We start from the raw sequence: 17,352 nt of genomic DNA on the forward strand, positions 1-17,352 counted from the left end.
AGCAGTTTGGAAAACGTCTAGAAGAATAATGTTGGCTGACACTGGGTGAGCCACTTATATGTCGCAATGGGGCAATACAGGACAAAGTCAAGAGATGAATAATCCTCGGGCCAGAAATGGAGGAGGGGAGGAGGGTTCATGTAAAGAATGTGAACTATCAGTCCCCATTGGAAGGCTCTGTACCACTTCCTCCTTCTGTACAGAATTCCGACCAAGTGCTACAGAAGAAACTAGTTAACAAGGGAACCCCCAGAGGACTTGAACGTCAAACAGCTCAACGTGCACCGGTGCCTCATTTCCAGGGAGGTGCAGAATTTGAAACTTCGTGTTTGAAATCCAAAGTGTCCGGTGCGACTCGTACCAATGTGCATTAGACACTGTACCCGGATTGTCTGGGCAGGAGCCCGATCATCGTGCATCGAGCGGGGCGCTTCCTCCTATTGAGAGGCTCCTCAGTGTTACTACCCTTGCATTGGTTGTTCCCTTCTTAACCCTCATTGTGGTGGACAAACTGTCCTCTCCACACCTGGCCCCTCTCAAAGACATCTTGGTGCCAGGTAGTAGCAGAGAGATTGACTGGGTTGAAGGAATGCTTCGGAAGCGGGTCAAGAGACTCGTTTATGTTTTGAGACCAGTGGGTGAACTTCCCAAGTGGCTGCTGAACTCCCCTTGCTTACGTCTACCTCCTAATTAAAACGGCTACATATTCCACCTGCTTCCCAAAGACCCAGAATAAGTATGACTTCGGCCACATGTGGCCCAGTGTCCCGGCGACGGGGCTGGTTATCTTCCACCCAGAGGAATAGGACAGTTGGGGTGAACTAGAGGATGGAGCAAGGTTGGGGGCCACAGAGTCTGCAGGGTGTGATCCATTGGCCTGCTGGGTTCCAGTGGCACCGCATGGGGATGCCGAGTGTGTATGTGTTCCCTATGGATTGGCTGATACCTGTTGCACTGTGTAGCGGTGCACAGTGAGCATGTGTGAGTGGGAGCGATTGTGTGCGGATGGTCTGTGATTTACGACACTGGCCGTCAGTGCAGCTTTATACGTTGTTTTTATACCAAAAGCACAATGCATTTGACATTGGTTTTACCCGCTGTGCTGCTTGAAAGTGTTCTATTTTCATGTATCTACAAATTTTTTATATCATACACCGCATAAGGGTGCTCTCTCTCTCTGCTGGGGAGGTGAGTTAGATTAGGAATTGTCCTCAGTGTGCAACCTTCTGATATCATAATAATACGAGTGGACCTAGTACTGCTAGTAATATTTCCAAATGTGATTTATGCCCAAATGTATATGATGTTCATGTTATAATGATTGAATGTGTGTGTTGAAAATAAACTATTTACATACATCCTGAGTGAAGTCTCTTTGTGACGCTCAGTGTATTTATCGCGAGTGACTGCTGTCGCTTTGCCTTACACATTGCCACTGTAGTATGCCTGACTGCTCAGTGCCAAGCTACCAAAGGGTGAGCACCGGTTATACAGTGAGTGTAATCAGCTACCCTTGATGGGGTGCTGTAGTTTGTGCCTGGCTGGGGGCATCCCTTCAGCCAACAAGACACTGCTGGTTCCAACAGCATGGAAGCCAAAGAACAAGACCAGCTATTTGAAGCATCCTCAAAGGTATACTGAAAGAGGTGAACAACCAAGAAGCCACATGTACCTTGCATTTCAGTTAGCTAGGACTGAGCCAAAAAGGAGCTCTGTCAGTAGAGGTTCAGGAACAGTGATCCATTACTGGTTTAGGAGTGTGGCGAGGCTGCATTATCCCCGATCCACCTGGTACCATTCACAACTTTAGACAGGGGTGGCTCCTACTCAGGAGGGGAGGAGCGCAGCAGGCAACCATGAATAAATAAAATGCCATTTCAATGCCATTGTATTTCTTTGCAACCGAGCTGGCTCACGCGGTCTACAGCCCGAGGGTGGGGCAGGACTGAATCATGCAAATGCAGGATGTCAGCACTGGTCTACAGAGCGTATGTCAGACTGGCCGGCAGTCTTGCGACGGCCGGCCCGACATGCTCACTGTAGATCCAGCCATCCAAAGGCCGTGAAACAGCCTGGGGATTGCTAGCACAGGCCTCCAGCCTCAATAAGTGAGCTTGCTCCCGCCAATCCCAGAGCTGCTTTCACAGCATGAAAGCAGCTCCAGGATTGGGTGGAGTTCCTTTCCACAAGCAGAAATGAAGTCCTTCCTTTTCCTGCTCATGGAAAGGAGAAGTGCCGTTGTGCTCCAACTCGGCGTTTATGGTGAGTAGGGCCTTCACATCCCACCATTTTTTATTGAAGCTAGCTGCAACTGGCTTTAGAGGTGTTTTTTTTTCTTGACCGCGACCCTTTGGTAGTGTTGCATGTCATTCAGCCGTCAAGCAGTTTTGGGGCAGTCTGAATGATAGCTCTGGCCTAAACAGTTCGAGATATACAAGTATTTTAAGCTGTATACCTTTCGGTCCCTAGGGTGTTCATGCGAACCATATATCTTGACCACAACTGAATAATTTCTATACATGAGCCTGAAGTTTGGTACCCTCATTGAATATACTTTGGGTTCTAGGCCATTATAGACCAAGAGTCCAATGCATTGACTTCAGACCACATGAACATAGTTACTGGTCTTCCATTGAACTTTATCCTTGTAAGGATACTGACCATAACACGCCTTATAGTCCTGGTAACTGGATACCAAGACTTGTGAACTGTACCGCCGGAAAACTAAAATGATTGGACTTGGGTTGAATGCCATTCATGTTTGTTCGGTGGCTCTCTGGATTTTCTTGGGAGGCTTGGGTGGAAATATTCTGCGGCAGGTGCCAAATCCACCAGGTTGTCCAACCTTGCAACTGGGGGAATCTAGGGCAACTTCTGTGCAGCCACTTTGATGCACCATAGCATTCTTATTGGTACTTCTACCCGTTTGACTGGCAACAGAACAGAGATGATGGTAAAACCCAGAAATTAACAATTTTACCAAGACCGCCCAAACCTCTGTCTATAAACATTGGCAGCAGAACCCTATTTTAATGCAAATATCCTCATTGTATAAGCAGCATAATGGCATTTGAGGGTCTGGTTTGGTCAGAAGGTGCTAAGAGCTTCAGTTTTTGGGCATCATCATTTTAACTGTCCGGAATTTGCTACAAATAAACCAGACAATATTTGTCTTCTGACCTATTGTCTGACAGAACATGGAGTTTATGGAGATTATAGTTATTTATGTCCCATATTATCTGAATTCCAAACCCTCTACCATCTGGTGTATGCCTCGAATGCTCAACTTACAAAACTTAAGAGCATCCAGGGTACAAATGGGGTAACTGGGTTTTCCTTTTGAAGGGCAGTTCTACTGGAGGCCAGGGGACCCAAGAGAAACCACAGTAACCTCTTTAGATGTTGCACAGTAACAAGTGAATTCCTCAGAGAAAAGGCCCCACTGCTTTCCTCAAGAACAAATCAGCTAGTCATAGTAATATTTGGGTCCAAGATTGTAGTGGTGATGGCCAAATGGGTGGTACCGGTGTGCTGGCTTTCAGGGCAAGTTGTATTTGCTATGGGGCATGAAAGGCAGCTCACATTACAATGGCATAATGAGGATGTTTCTGAAGCAGGGCTAGAGAAGGTGTCAGTCTGTCCATGTTAGTAGTTTAGGAGTAGACTATGAACAGTGCCTGAAGTCCTGACTACCAGCCAAGTGCTAACTTTGACACTAGTCCCAAGAGGCAGGTAAACTTGCCCTCCTTAACTAATTATGCCTCAAAGATCAGCAGGATTTCTAATGGCCAAGAAAGTCACTTCAGGCCTTTACAGCCTTACATGGCCACAAGCACCGATGGAAAGAACTGACTCCCACGCTTGGTGACTGTGGATCTAGTTGAACAGGAAGCCCTCCACGAGGCACAGCAGCAGGATCCTCCATTATAGATCACATGAATTAAAGTTCAGCATCAAGTCACAGAACTCCCACCATCTTGAACCACCCCCCCTCCCTATTAGTTCAATTGGGAAAGAGGGCAGCCTACCACCTCACGCTGCAAGAGCCAGGGCGAGTAGATACTGCAGATATGCTGTGGGTGACATTTATATACACCTCAATTGACACATGGTAATCAAAAGAATAGTTGCAGGAACGTGTGTCAGTCAATTTGTCATGCACTTAAAAGGCCACTGTCAGACATATCAGTTTTGTCAGCTGTCAGGCAAGTTAGAAGGGTAGCCCAAAGCTTGCACGTTTTTGGCAGCATTGGTGGGTGTTCCAGGGTACGGTTTGCTTAAAAGAATTTACTTTTATCAGTACCATATAGTGAGTAAAGTTTCTAGAAAAGAGTGTTGCCTCATTTTGGGCGTTATTTAAAGGTTGGTGATGGTGAGTCTACAAGGCCGAGGAGGCAACACCAGAGTGATCAACTGGTTCTCATAGTCCCCTAGCAATGCATCTTCTTAGATGCTCTGAAGCAGTACCATTTTGGGGATCCTCACAAGGGACTTCTTCCACACCTGGTGGTAGTTGTCCCGGCGGTACGGTTTCTGGGGCGGCAAGCATTCTTACATTACGTGGACACAGAGCATTTTGCCAGACCTTCCATGGTAGAGCTAGTTAGCCGATTTTAACATCTTAGTGCCATGAGTAAGAGGTAATCCTAGTTTTCACAGATTACACCATCAGATACTCGGGAAAAACTGTTTTTTGTGCCCTTCTATAGGAAACATTGTAGTCAATGTTATCATGGTCGACTTCACCACAGAGGAGTTTCTTTCAGAAATGGGCTCAGACTGAGTATCCCATTTTCGGAGTGTATTACACGAGTATGCTGAAGGTGGTCTAGCCAGTACAATTTTTCACCCAGTGACCAGTTATTTGGTGAACCAATTCAACTTGTTAGCCAAGAACAACTTCAGCAATTGTTTGGAACAAGATAGTATGGAGTGGGAGAGATGTGCATCTTTCAAGGACCTGGCTCTTTAAACACAGAAGTGCAAGCTGAAATGTAGTTGAAGCTGCATATCACGGTGACCATGCACTATTCCTCTGGAAAAGCTGGTGTCCCTATCTAAGAGGTTGTGTTCCGACTTCTACTGTTCACAACTGTAAAATCTAGCAATTACTGGAAATCCACACGGTGTCGGGCACTTTCAACTTTATTTACACAAATGGCCGGGACAGATAGTAGTGGCAGTTCTGGTTAGCATTTGCCATCACAACAAGCCTCTAAAGTTCACTCTTATGCACTCTAGCATAAATATGTCTGCAGAGGACACAGCCATCTCCTGTGTTTAACACAGGATTAAAAAAACTGAAACCTTGTTAGATGGCACAGCAGCCTTAAGGCAAGATTGATAATACTGCCCCTGGCTGAGGTGCTGTACTGCATCTTCAAGGTTGGCCTTTCGGTCAAGGCCTCGAAGGGCAGTCCTTGACCCAGCCCCAAATACAATCTTTTTAGGCGTTGCCGGCAATTACCACAAATCTGCACGAGACTTCAGTGTTTCAGCAGCCCCTCTGACTAGCTTGTGCATAATAATGCAGACGGCCTAAACTGCCTTCACCTCTCAAGGTCTAAACTTGTTCATCGATATATTGTGCACAGAACCAGTCCACAGTCATGGTGACAAGTAAGCATTGGCTGTGTTGCTTAGGAAAATTATTTTGCTGTGGGAACACAGAGGCATTAAGAATACATAAATGTATGTCACAGGCCCTATTTATCTTACACCCCCCACCTCTGGTATGAAGGAATCAACGCAGACAGACCTTAATGCTCTCGGGTACCTCCAGTCAAAGACCTAGATGTATTTTTATAGTGCCCGAATCTTAGAAGATGGTCAGCGTTATAACTTAGGCCAATGCAGATTCTGCTAGGGTCTCCTCCTACCAGATGGGGGATGAGAGGATAGCGGACATCCTCTTTTTGGTATGTGAGCAGATAAAGCGCAAGTCTTTAGAGCGGGTCATTCAAAATAATCACCCCACCCTTTGCAAACTAGAGAAAAGCTGGCCACAACTGAGGAAGACTTTAAGGTGGGGTTTTAGTAAACTGGAGTGCTTCTGCGCTAAAAGAACCTTGGGGCCCATGTACAGACTGCATCAGGCAGTGCGCCTAATAAACTACAATATTACTACTGACATACGACAAAATGTTATTCACATATCTATGTGTGGATGTCTACAGCTCAACCTCTCCTATCTTTTATGTGCAGAGATCTGTCCTGAATGCGAAGATCTCCACAAACGTAACTATACATGTTAATAGATGGAAAACTGAGAAAACCTACTTCTAAAGGGGAGAGGTTAAGGGTGCCAGTAAGCAGGGGTTTAGGGTGGGAACTTGAACCCACCCACAAAACAGTAAGCCCACCGCTATTCACCAACTGCCAGTCTACAGTTACTACAGCTAAAAAAAAAAAAAGAGGTGTAGTCCAGGTCAGAGCTGGAGTAAGCCCTACACAACTGAGTAAGGTTTTTACGTGGCGTTTTAATGAACTGAAGTGCTTCTGTTTTCAAAGAACTTTGGGGCCCATTTGCACACTGCATTATGCAATACAATACTACAATATTACTACAAAATGCTATTCTCATACTTGTGTGTAAAGGTTTATGCCTCCGCCTCTCCTTTGATGTACGGAGATCTCTTTCGCGACTAAGGAGATTCCGCAAACGTAAATATAAATTTTTGTAGTAAATGTGGGAGGGACAGAGGGGAGTGGCTGGAAAACGGAGTATACTTACTACTAAAGGGTAGGGATTGAGGGAGAAGTAATGAGGGGTTTAGGGAGAGTTAGGGAGGGGTTTAGGGAGGGACTTGCACCCACTAACAGAAGAGAAAGCTGGATTGCTATTCACAAACCACCCTCCTATAGTTACTACAGCCAACAAGGGCCGAAAACAGTTTGAAGTGTACTTCAGGTCAGACCTAGAGTAAGTCCATCACCACATATAGCCAACCACTCGTAACTCCCTCCCCTAGAAAATATTACAGGTAGGGACCTAAAATAAGTCCCCTAAGGAACTAACGGTGAAATAAATTACATCATTTTAAATTATATGTATTTATATTTCAAATGTTTTAATGTCATTAAACATTTATTATATTTTTAAATATTTTAATAACTATTGTCAATTCAACAACTTTTGTAACATTAAGAAATACTCATTTCTATATATCACTTCGTTTTTGTACTTTTTTTTTTTTACTTTGAGGAAATTCTCTTTTTTAAACTTCAGAAAAAGAACTGTATTTTAATACGATTAAAATAATTTGTTTTTAATTTAAATTTGTTTTAAATGCTGTAAGATATTTACATTTGTCTACATTTAAATACATAAAATGAGTTAACATTTATATATAAGATAAAAAATATTTTTCCAAATGTGATGTTTTTACTGACTCCAACCCTTATTTCAGGGGGTGGGGAAACATGCGAACCTACACTTTTGAGTATTTTACGCTCATAAATGGTGAATAGCCAAAAGTAGTCACGAAACTCGTAAGTGTAAATTTACTTGCAGTAATGTTGAATGACCTTGGTGACTAGGCCCCATAGTGTTTGTCGGGAGAAACAAAGGTGGAGACTTCCATCAAAGGTTATATAAACCCTGCTGGTGTAATCCACACCGTGACGCTCAGGTTTTCAGGCATCAGAGGCTGATCCCAGCCACCCTGAGTGAGACCAGCAGAATTTCATCATGGTGTCCTAGCTGCAAAGAAGAAAGACCTGCCTGCCGCTTAAGCTAAACAAAGCTCACCTGTCATCCGGCTGAGAACTGTGTGGGTACTTTTCTGAAGTGTGTGCTTTGTTTCAGTTTATGTAAACATCCAGACTGCCAGTAAAAAGACTACACGTTCTGTAGCTGAGGCAGACAGCCCCGCTGTCTACTTTTAAGTGGCGTGTTTACACCGGTGGAGTCTGCTTTTTAATTGTGTTGCTGGTGCTGTGTGGCAGGAGTCTTACGGAAAAAGTCACGTTGTGGCTGTGGCGCTGCCAGATATGCAAAAGCGGCCGCTTGGAAGGGCCCTCTGGTTTTATAGTCAGTGAAATTGGAACGCTCTGGACATTAATATCTAAAAGAAAAAAGTATTCTACAAAAGAGCCCTAAAAATAGAGACACCCCACGAGAAGCAGACGCAGGCAATAATCTGTCACACAATATCTCAGAGACACCTACTGTATAATCACATGACAGTCGAGAGAGTGGGTTGAGAGTAAGTGGAGAGTAGGGAAAGAAATCAGAAATACACTTGGAAAAGAAGTCCGAGCAGACCACACAGTGACGAGCAGCGAGACGTGACTAGAACCAGAACAGCCTCAAATCTAGACCCAGGTGCCATGAAACGATGTCTGAAAAACCTGACGATTACATCATGAGTCCCATGGACAGGGCCGGCCTTTAGCATGGGCAAGCTGGGCCCAAGCCCAGGGCGCCAATATTCTGTGGGGCGCATGGAGCTGTGTGCATTAAGGTTATGCCAACAGCTGTGTCCTTCTTCATGTGCCCCAGCCTTGTCCCTCCCTGTCCGTGTCTGTGCACTTAGACAGTTAAAGTGATTTTAGTCCTTCCTTATTATTCCGAGGGTGATGTTTTATCACCCCTTAGGCCCCCTTCAGTGCCCTCCCTTCACTCTCTGGCCCCTGCTGACACACATCAACAAAACCATCCTCTGCGCGAGGCAGCTAAGCCACCAGAGATTGAGGTGATCTGGGGGCGGTCCAGTGATGTGTTTGCTCAAGGGCCGGTCCCTGCTCGTGCAGGCATTGACCAGGGAACACAAAAGGACCCCCTGCAGCCTCATTTAATTCACTACCATCAGCAAGGGGGACACAGTTCTGTCAGCCCACGCCCAGGGTGCTATTTTAGCAAAATCCAGCTCTGCCTATGGAAACCCTCCTATCAGGGAAATGCCAAGCCCGACTGGGGCACCTTCCGAGAGGTACTGTGGCCAGTTTGAGAATGATAAAAAGCAAACATTTGTTTAATAATTATTAACCGGTGGTATGGACGCCAAAGTCAGTGAATTCAACATGCCGAAGGGATGAATCACTGAAGTTAGGATTCCAGCCAGTAACCTGCAGGAAACAGTTGCTTCGGGTAGAGTGATGCTGTATATGTGCTTTTACCCACTGAGGTGCAGTACCAATGGGGCAGCATTTCAAAGACAAGACAGTCCCAGACCCAACAAAGCCCAGACACCACAAGAGGCACTCCCAGTACTGCAAAAGAAACCCACCGGCATGGCTGTCAAGAGGCACTTTGTCATGAAGGTGACTTTGGCTCAGTCCTGTTTTTCCAGCCACCTTCCAGCACAGCTCGTCTGGTTGCAGTTTCGCGGTTCTCATGCGGGCCTGTGGGCTTAATGCGCTGGCTGAGAACCCTGGGCTGGCTGACAGTCACATTCAAGATCAGGGCAAGACCAGCCAAGAGCTGCACTCCTACGGAAATACCCCAGCAAGACAAGACTCCCGCGGCAAAGTTGCCCAAGGCACCTACGTAGCTATTGACGCACTCAGCTCATCCTAGCTTTTCACCCTACAAACTTTTTCACGTTGGCATTTCAAAACCTCTAGTTATAAACGGGAAAACTAAACTACAGACCGCATGAAGCAAACACTGCTATAAAAACCAAGGGCAGTGGCGAAGTGACATGTGACGTGGGGCACTGCACAGCCTTGCTCCTGAACTACAAGAAAAACTACCTTTGCCCCAGCATTCCAGTACAGTTACACTAACCACCTCAAGGGAGAACTCCTAGTACAGAAGGGCCGTGCGTGGCACCACGGGAGAGACGCCCGCAGCACTAGAAGCGGGTCCCCAGCAGCACTAGGCGAGACAGCCTCAGCAGAGATTAAATAAGCGCCCCCTTAACACTGCAGGAGTGTGTCCTCATCTGCCCTGAAGAAGCCCCAATGCAGCCGGAAAGACATGAGCAACAGTGTCGCACAGGGAGGGGGAACTCTTAACACTAAAGGAAAGTCGACCTCACTAAGGAAGAGAGACACTCAGGCCTCTGCAATACTACAGACGAGACAGCTTCAGTACCACTACATGACTGACAGCCAAGGCACTGCAGGACAGACAGCCTCAGCACTACAGGAAGTGCACACTCAACACCACACAATACAGACCCGCAGCACTACACAATACAAACCCGAAACACTACACAATATGGACCCGAAACACTACTGGAAGGATAGTCTCACTCACACTCCAAGAGAGACAACTTGCAGGGAAACAGCCTCTACACCACCACCCAGCAGGGCACCTTTAGCACTGCAGAAGGGGTGCCCTTACCCGTGGTGGAGGGCCTGCCCAGGGGCTGTGGCCTCTTCGCCCACTTGGTAATGTAAGAGCGCAGTCTGCTCGCAGGCCCCTTGTATCCCCCCGGGTGAACGCAAATGTGCTCCGCTTCCTTCCTTACCAGGTCCTGGGCCGCGGGGCTCAGGCAGTTCTCCATTTCCTCCATGGTGGCCTCCACTAATGCTCCGAGTTAAGCCTTCCGTGCCGGCGTCCCAGTGCCGGGTAGACCAGCTTCTCCTGACCTGCCGCCGCCTCGGTCCAAGGTTAGCTTGTGGTCCAAAACTTCCTATGAATCAACCTGCCACCTCAAGCAGAGGGGTCAATGGGGCACGGGGCTCCCCTCAGTAACTCAGCACGCAGTCTGCGGCGATCCAGAGCCTGCGAGGGGATCGTGCACCGTCCGCCCTGACCCGGGCGCCCTTCTGGCCGGTCCGCAGCGACTCGTAAGTACGGGGACCTCCAAAAGTTTCCACCGGAAAAACAGGTTGCACAGGTGCGTCTCTGAAAAGCCCTCGCGCGGCGGCGAAGCACCTGCTTCGGGCGGAAAGTACACACAGTGCTGCGCCCTCGCCGGGCGGGAGGTCTGCTCAGAGAGAGCGCGCGCCTCGGAGCCCAGGGCCGCAGACGCTGAGGGCCTGGGGGGCTGCGCCGCACACGGAGCTCGCTGTCGTCATGGAGACGCTCCGTCACCTTCCTGTGGGCTCCTCAGACCGGGACAGCGCCCGACTCGAGCACTCCAGAGCCGGCCGGTGTGTGCCAGGACGCCTGACTCACCGGGAGGGCGCGGCCCTGCCGGGCTCCACCTCTCTCTTCCTCTCATGCTTGCTCACCACCCGGGCGCTAATCGGTATAACAAGTTGGACAAGTGGAGCCAAATTTAGATACACGCAAACCAAAAAAACAACAAAAAACTTCCCATTGTTCCCAGTAGGTTCAGCTGAGACATCTCTACATAGGAATACTCGGATATGTACATACCATTTGCTTTGGAATTTTTTTTCCCTGATAATCGGCATCTTGGACAGAGAAGTAGTCCTGTGTTGCACTCACGGACACATAAAATTATGCCGCAATACAGGACTAAATTATGTGGCCTAATGCAGCACAATCTGTTGCAGCATTATTTTATTGTTTTGCCATTTTGAACCCACAATTTTAGTGTCTAGGTAAAGGTTATGCCTCATTAGTGTGTTTCACGCTTGAACAGCTAACAACAGTAACTGAGAGGTGACTGATCTTTGTGAAGTCTCTGAAACGGCCACATGTAATTGCATATTTTTTTTGTACCTTTCCATCTGTTTAAGCTACAAACAATAGTTTTTGTGAAATATGCAATTTATGCAACAGGTGGTGGATTGTGTGGCAAATATGTTAAATCCATAATTATGAAGAAAACATCACGGTTGCAAAATCGAATAATTCCACTGATCGTGATTATACTCCAACGAGGTGGAAAGCTGCAATACCTTTAAACACGTGTCAACAGTTGACGTGTTGTGTGTCAATCACTTCTGTCAAAGCAGGAGACGGTGTGAACATCGGCTACCGCAGCAGAATACTAAATGTCACTCATTAATTAAAAACATTGAAGATGAAGATTCAATATAACTAATATTGAAACCAAAAAGAAGATAACTAAAAATGATTTTATAAAATGTGCTTGTGGTATGGGACTCTGTTTAATTAATATTTACGAATTGACAACAGGACTGCGTACTGTGCATAAGGTAATATATAGTTCCTTAGATGCAAAAAGATTGATAATTTTTTCCTCCTTGCCAAACTGCTTTGATGATGTGTCTCATAATTCGCCCAGATAAAGGAAGGTGATTTGGGTGTCCCCTGACATTTTCTTGATATAAATTGACTGTTAGACTCTACTTTTCATGACTCCATACATCCGGAATCTATTCCCCTTTCTCCCTTGGCAACCTGACCCACGAATTATGGGCTCCCGGATTACTTTTTTCACAATTCCGGCATTGCCTGTTTCTGTGCGTGCTTTCACATCCTATTTTCCTTTCACTCTATTTCCTTTACCCTTCTCTCAACCTTTCTCGTCCATTCAAGCCTATCTTTCTCTCTCAAGCTTCATGTCATTGTACTCTTTGTTCTCCGTCTCTGCTGCTTCATTATTCACAATTGCCAGTGGCTTTCAGAAACATCTTTTCTGCCAGGTGAATCCAACTCATACCTGTGCCATTAGTTACCTTCGAAACTAGATCCAGTCTGTGAATTGTTGGACCTACGTGCGTTATATAGACATGTTATCACTGGTCTAATTGGCAGCCTGTGCTTATGTGCGCCACCCATTTGTCCACCATCTTCTGCCATGGTGTACTGCACAGACTCGTCCAGATCGTCAAGCCACAACCTAACTTGAGTAAAGTCAGGGCACGAATCCTAAAAAAAAAGAAGTGGGGGGGACTAACCAAGTTAGGCAGTATGCAACTGACATCTTGGCCCATGCAAATCACAATGTGTGACATCACAGCGCATGACATCGCACAATCCATCACGGGAAATGACATCACAAGAAGTAACATCAGATCTTAAGACCTCACAAATATGTTTAGCAGGTCCATCATGAGCACATTTGAGCGTATTACAATATTTAACAAATTAGATTTGCCATCGGAGTTGTGCTAAAAAAAAAGAGACACAACCCTGACACAAAATCTGGGCTTCAACCTATACATTTATTTTTTAAGATCCTGCCACAAAGAAACTGGCAACAAGGATAAACGTGGCAGTAAATCTGTGTTGCTTAATTGGTTGCAAAGTCAGCATTTTAAAATATCTTATGGGGTTAAGGCACCTGCTGCAGAGATCTTTGTGTGCCGCCATCTAACTCTCAGGAAATAATAATGATAAGATAACTCTGGAGGTTAACATATTTGCTAGAGACATCTGTGGTTTGTCTAGTCCCAGTTTTGCATCAAAGTAGCATAGAGGGTCAATATGTCTCCTGCAAAGCACATTATGTAACATGCAGATGACATATTTTATTTTATGTAAATGGGTGAGTTGGTTACTGCCTTAACACAAAGATCCTTTCACTCTGCTCTGTCACCGTGCTCTTCCCGCCATCTGTGTGCCTCGATGCAGGCCTACTTTATTGGAATGACTCAGTATACAATTAATGTAAAGCAATGTGCTAAATAAGATAGCTCATATACTGTCTCTCCCTCTCACCCCTCCCCTCGGTTTCTTCCTTGCCCCTCCAGTATCTCACTATGAGTCGGTTTCACAGTCGCCACCTTCTCTGTGCATCTCGCGCTAGCTGTATATGTCACCTCAGTCCCCCGCCCTCTTCCCCTGCGAGGCACGCACGCACCACTGCCCGAGGAACTAGAACATCCTGCGGAAGCCAGCGCTGAGATGTGGAAAGAGAAGAGGCCTGCGCGAAGCGGAGAGCCTGGTATGAGCCGGACATGCGTGGGGGCGAGCGGCTTCCTGGAGACTAATGCTCTGCACAGAGACCAGAGCATCCCCAGCGAAGGGCAACCCAGAACCACGCCCGCCTCCGCCAGAAAGAGACTGCAACGGCAGGCCTCAGCAGCGTCAGAAGGTTCTGTCACTCCAGAGAGGATTCTGATTGGTCAGGTACTGGTTCTAGCAGGCAACACGATAACGTGTTTGTAAAAAGAACTAGTTCTTTGTACTTGTAGTGTAGTTTAAATACTGCTCTTAGAAAAGGCAAAAACGCGATGAAAGCGCTATATAAAAGAAGTTATTTTTTTAAAAGAATAAAAAAGTACTGCTGCACTCTACAACACGCAGAAATAATCTCAAACAAACAGGTGAGCGCTAGGTAATAAATAACCTAGTGTCTCTCTTGCGGTCTCTATCAGTTCCAGACTAATGGGGCAGTGGAAGGTGCAAGCCCGAGGGGTATACTGCATGCTAGGAGGAAACGCCCCTGATCTGCCTCCTATTCTGGATAACTGGCTCCGCCCAATACTGCTATCAGTCACCAACAACACCCTTCGGATGAAAACCGCAAGCTACAGATCACACAGTCTGTATGGGTTGCCACATTCTCTTACATTGGCGGGAACCACTGAGCCGGAGGTCAGTGACATCCTGGATAAAGGCTGACTAGAATAAATAAAAGGGGGTGAGCGTGGGTGAGGAAATGTTCAAAGTCCAAACGAGGCCGAACTGGGGGTAAGTGGAACGAACACACAGAAAGAAGAACATCGCGCAGGTGATGACATGAATAACGCACACTTGTTAGGAGCCAAAGTGGAGAGCAATTCCGAAGACAAGATGAAAGGGCCTGGTAGACGCATCCACTACATACATTATTAACGGGACACACGTCATAGGCGCAGCGCCAATGAGGCATGACGACTTCTGCGTGGCCAAGGATACCCTGCCCAACGCCTCGCGGAAAATAACATTCCCCCAGACTGCTATATCAATTTTGTATAGCATCAACCAACCAACGCAGGCCCCTGGCAATGTACAGCAGGAAAACAAGCACTGGCAAGACCAACAGGTCTGACATTAGCTGCCAGCCTTTTTGACTTATTCAACGTTTGCTTTGTTGTTTTTTAGCAAAACTTTATTGTTGAGTGAGCAGCTGCCCAGACCTCATCAATCTAAAGCAAACAATCGAAATCGAACACCAGACGTAAAAACAAGCGGGAGGTCCTTTTAGCTTAGAACTTCATTTTGCCAAAGGAAGTCATGCTACAGTGTAGCATGACTTCCTTTGGCAAAATGAAGACATTGCCTGCTACAGTATGTGATGGCAGAACTCGAGGATTCTGTACTTTCATGGAATTTACCTAGTTTGTAATGATAACTGAGGTGCACAGATGTACTACGTATAGTATAGGAAAACATTCTTCTGGCTTGTCCCTTCTTTCTGTCCTTTCCACCTCACCCAGTATAGCCTCTTTCAACCACAGGCCCCATATTCAGGTTGAGAAGCAATATGTGAGATGCACCCACAACGAAGCTGCCACCTGCAACGTAACTGAAGCAGCACGAGGTGCCCTAGGGCAGAAATGGCAACAGCTCCTGTGAAAGACTTTCGTTGTTTCATCACTAGACACTACACAGGAAGCCTTTCACAAGAGCAGGACGGAGAGACTTTTTTTTAAAGTTCCTCGGTTCGCAGAATTGAATTTAATTGTTAATTTGAGTATTTATTTAAAAAAAATGACAGTACTAATACTATATTTAATCAGTTCACTGATTTAATATTAAATTACCCTTCCCGTAATCCTGAAAATCATTACTGCCCCTTAGCACAATCCTTTTTTTGTTTGTTTTGCAGCTTTTATTTAGCGTGAACTCGATGCAAAGGTATCGGAGTGCTTTACATGAGCATCAGTTACATTACACAAGAACACATTCATTTTTGGTAGGCACGAAAAGATTAAGTGAATTGCCCAGAATCCCAGGATGTTGAGCCGATGCCGAGAAGAGTACTTGGTTCCCCACTTCCAAACATTGCAGCTCTAGCTGTTATGCTATATCCTTCCTGGAACCCTGCAATCTCTTTGCTACCTCTTAATTCTTCCCTTCCGTGAACCCTAAAGCTCCTTGCTACCTGTTAACGCTACCCTTCCCTGAACCCTAAAACCCCATTACCCTTTGATGCAACCCATTCCTGAACCATAAACCCCTTAATACACCCGACCGCTACCTTACCCTGAACCCTACAATACCCTATTACTTAGTAACACTACCCATCTCTGAACCCTAAAAATTGCTTACTACTTCTTAGCGCCACTCTTCCTTGACCCATCAAAAGTTCTTACTCCCTTTTATCAATGTCCTTTCCAGAACACTAAATACTCACTACCCCTTAATGCTATCCTTCCCTAAACCATGAAAGACCCTAACTACCCCTTAATGCTACCCATCCTTGTACCATAAACCCCCCTTACTGCCCCCTTAACAATACCCTTCCCTAAACCCTACACATGTTTACTACCTCTTAAGACAACCCACCCGTAGGAAAGTAGGATCTACTTTCATGGTTGCCCCCACTTTTTGCTGGTGTCAGTATGTTTTTTTGACTTGTCTGACTGGGATTCTGCAAATCAGGACCCCAGTCACTGTGCTTCCTCCCTAAATTGACATGGTAAGTACTTCTGTACCTCCACAATTTGCTACTGGTGTGCCCAGATAACTCCCTAGTATATGGTACTGTGGTACCAGGGGCATAGGTAAACCAGGGGTCTCCCATGGTAGTAGCATGTATTGTGCCACCCATGAGAGTCCACTCAAACTGTGACTACATGCCTGCCATTGCAGCCTGTGATAGTTGGTGCTAGCAACACTTATGACAGATATACGTTTTCTTGTATCTGAGGTCAATACACTTCAAACCTATAAGTCCCCCCTAAGGCAGGCCTTTCAATCCTGAAGGCAGGGTGCTGGGTTATAAGTGTGAGGGTTCCTCTGCATTAGCAGGGCACCCCTACAAATCCCAGCGTTGATTCTACAGGCTTTGTAAGTGCAGCCAGCCATTTTAATATAGTGGCCATCCGTCATTACGCAAAGGATAACTATATAGTGGCTGTGCCGAATCTGGGCATGTTTGGTATCAAACATGATGGATTCATACCCTAACACCGTTACCGGTGTTGGAGGTATGATTCCATGCACTGAGGGGAATCTCCGGGAAGCCCCCAGTACTCCTGGTAACAGCCTTCCAGGGTCTGCCAGCAAGCTAGTGCTGCTGCAGACCCCAGACACGATTCTGCCTCCTGCTGCTGAGCTGAGCTCAAGCAGGGGAAGGTAGAACAAAAGGCTTCCTGTCACAGGGAGGTATGACCAACTCCTAGACAGGACTTAGTGTATTGGGCTGGGGTGGGGGCACTTGCCAGTGCCACCAGACTGCTTTGAAGGGCACATTTGGTGCCTTCCTCGCATACTCCGGCTCCTGCGCAAAACTGGGCAAAGGACATTGGAGTATCCTCCCCTCTGTCCATCCCCTTCTCTGAGAGGGACCCCTGAGTCATCCTAAGTAAGTAAGTAAGTAGGGGTTTTATATAGCACTCGATTGCCGAGGCGTCCTGGCGCTGGAGAAA

At 46.4% G+C, this 17,352-nt stretch overlaps 1 protein-coding gene across 27 annotated transcripts in view; it reads right to left on the reverse strand.

The window, feature by feature from the left end:
* The window catches only part of LRRFIP1 (LRR binding FLII interacting protein 1), a 458,695-nt gene that overhangs the window by 316,475 nt on the left and 124,868 nt on the right, over positions 1–17,352 (reverse strand). For 2 of the 27 annotated variants that reach the window (XM_085645072.1, XM_085645070.1), the window contains exon 1: positions 10,419–11,083. The exons of 23 other annotated variants lie outside the window; for them this stretch is intronic. In XM_085645072.1, the coding sequence (XP_085501198.1) occupies positions 10,419–10,463 (45 nt within the window). In that variant the 5' untranslated portion in view covers positions 10,464–11,083. Of the gene's footprint in view, positions 1–10,418; positions 11,084–17,352 lie in introns of those variants that run through there. 2 more of the 27 variants (XM_085645057.1, XM_085645068.1) reach the window with 2 other exon arrangements.

Source organism: Triturus cristatus, chromosome 3_1 (genome assembly GCF_964204655.1).
Source record: "Triturus cristatus chromosome 3_1, aTriCri1.1, whole genome shotgun sequence".
In the NCBI taxonomy this organism is placed as follows: Eukaryota; Metazoa; Chordata; class Amphibia; order Caudata; family Salamandridae; genus Triturus; species Triturus cristatus.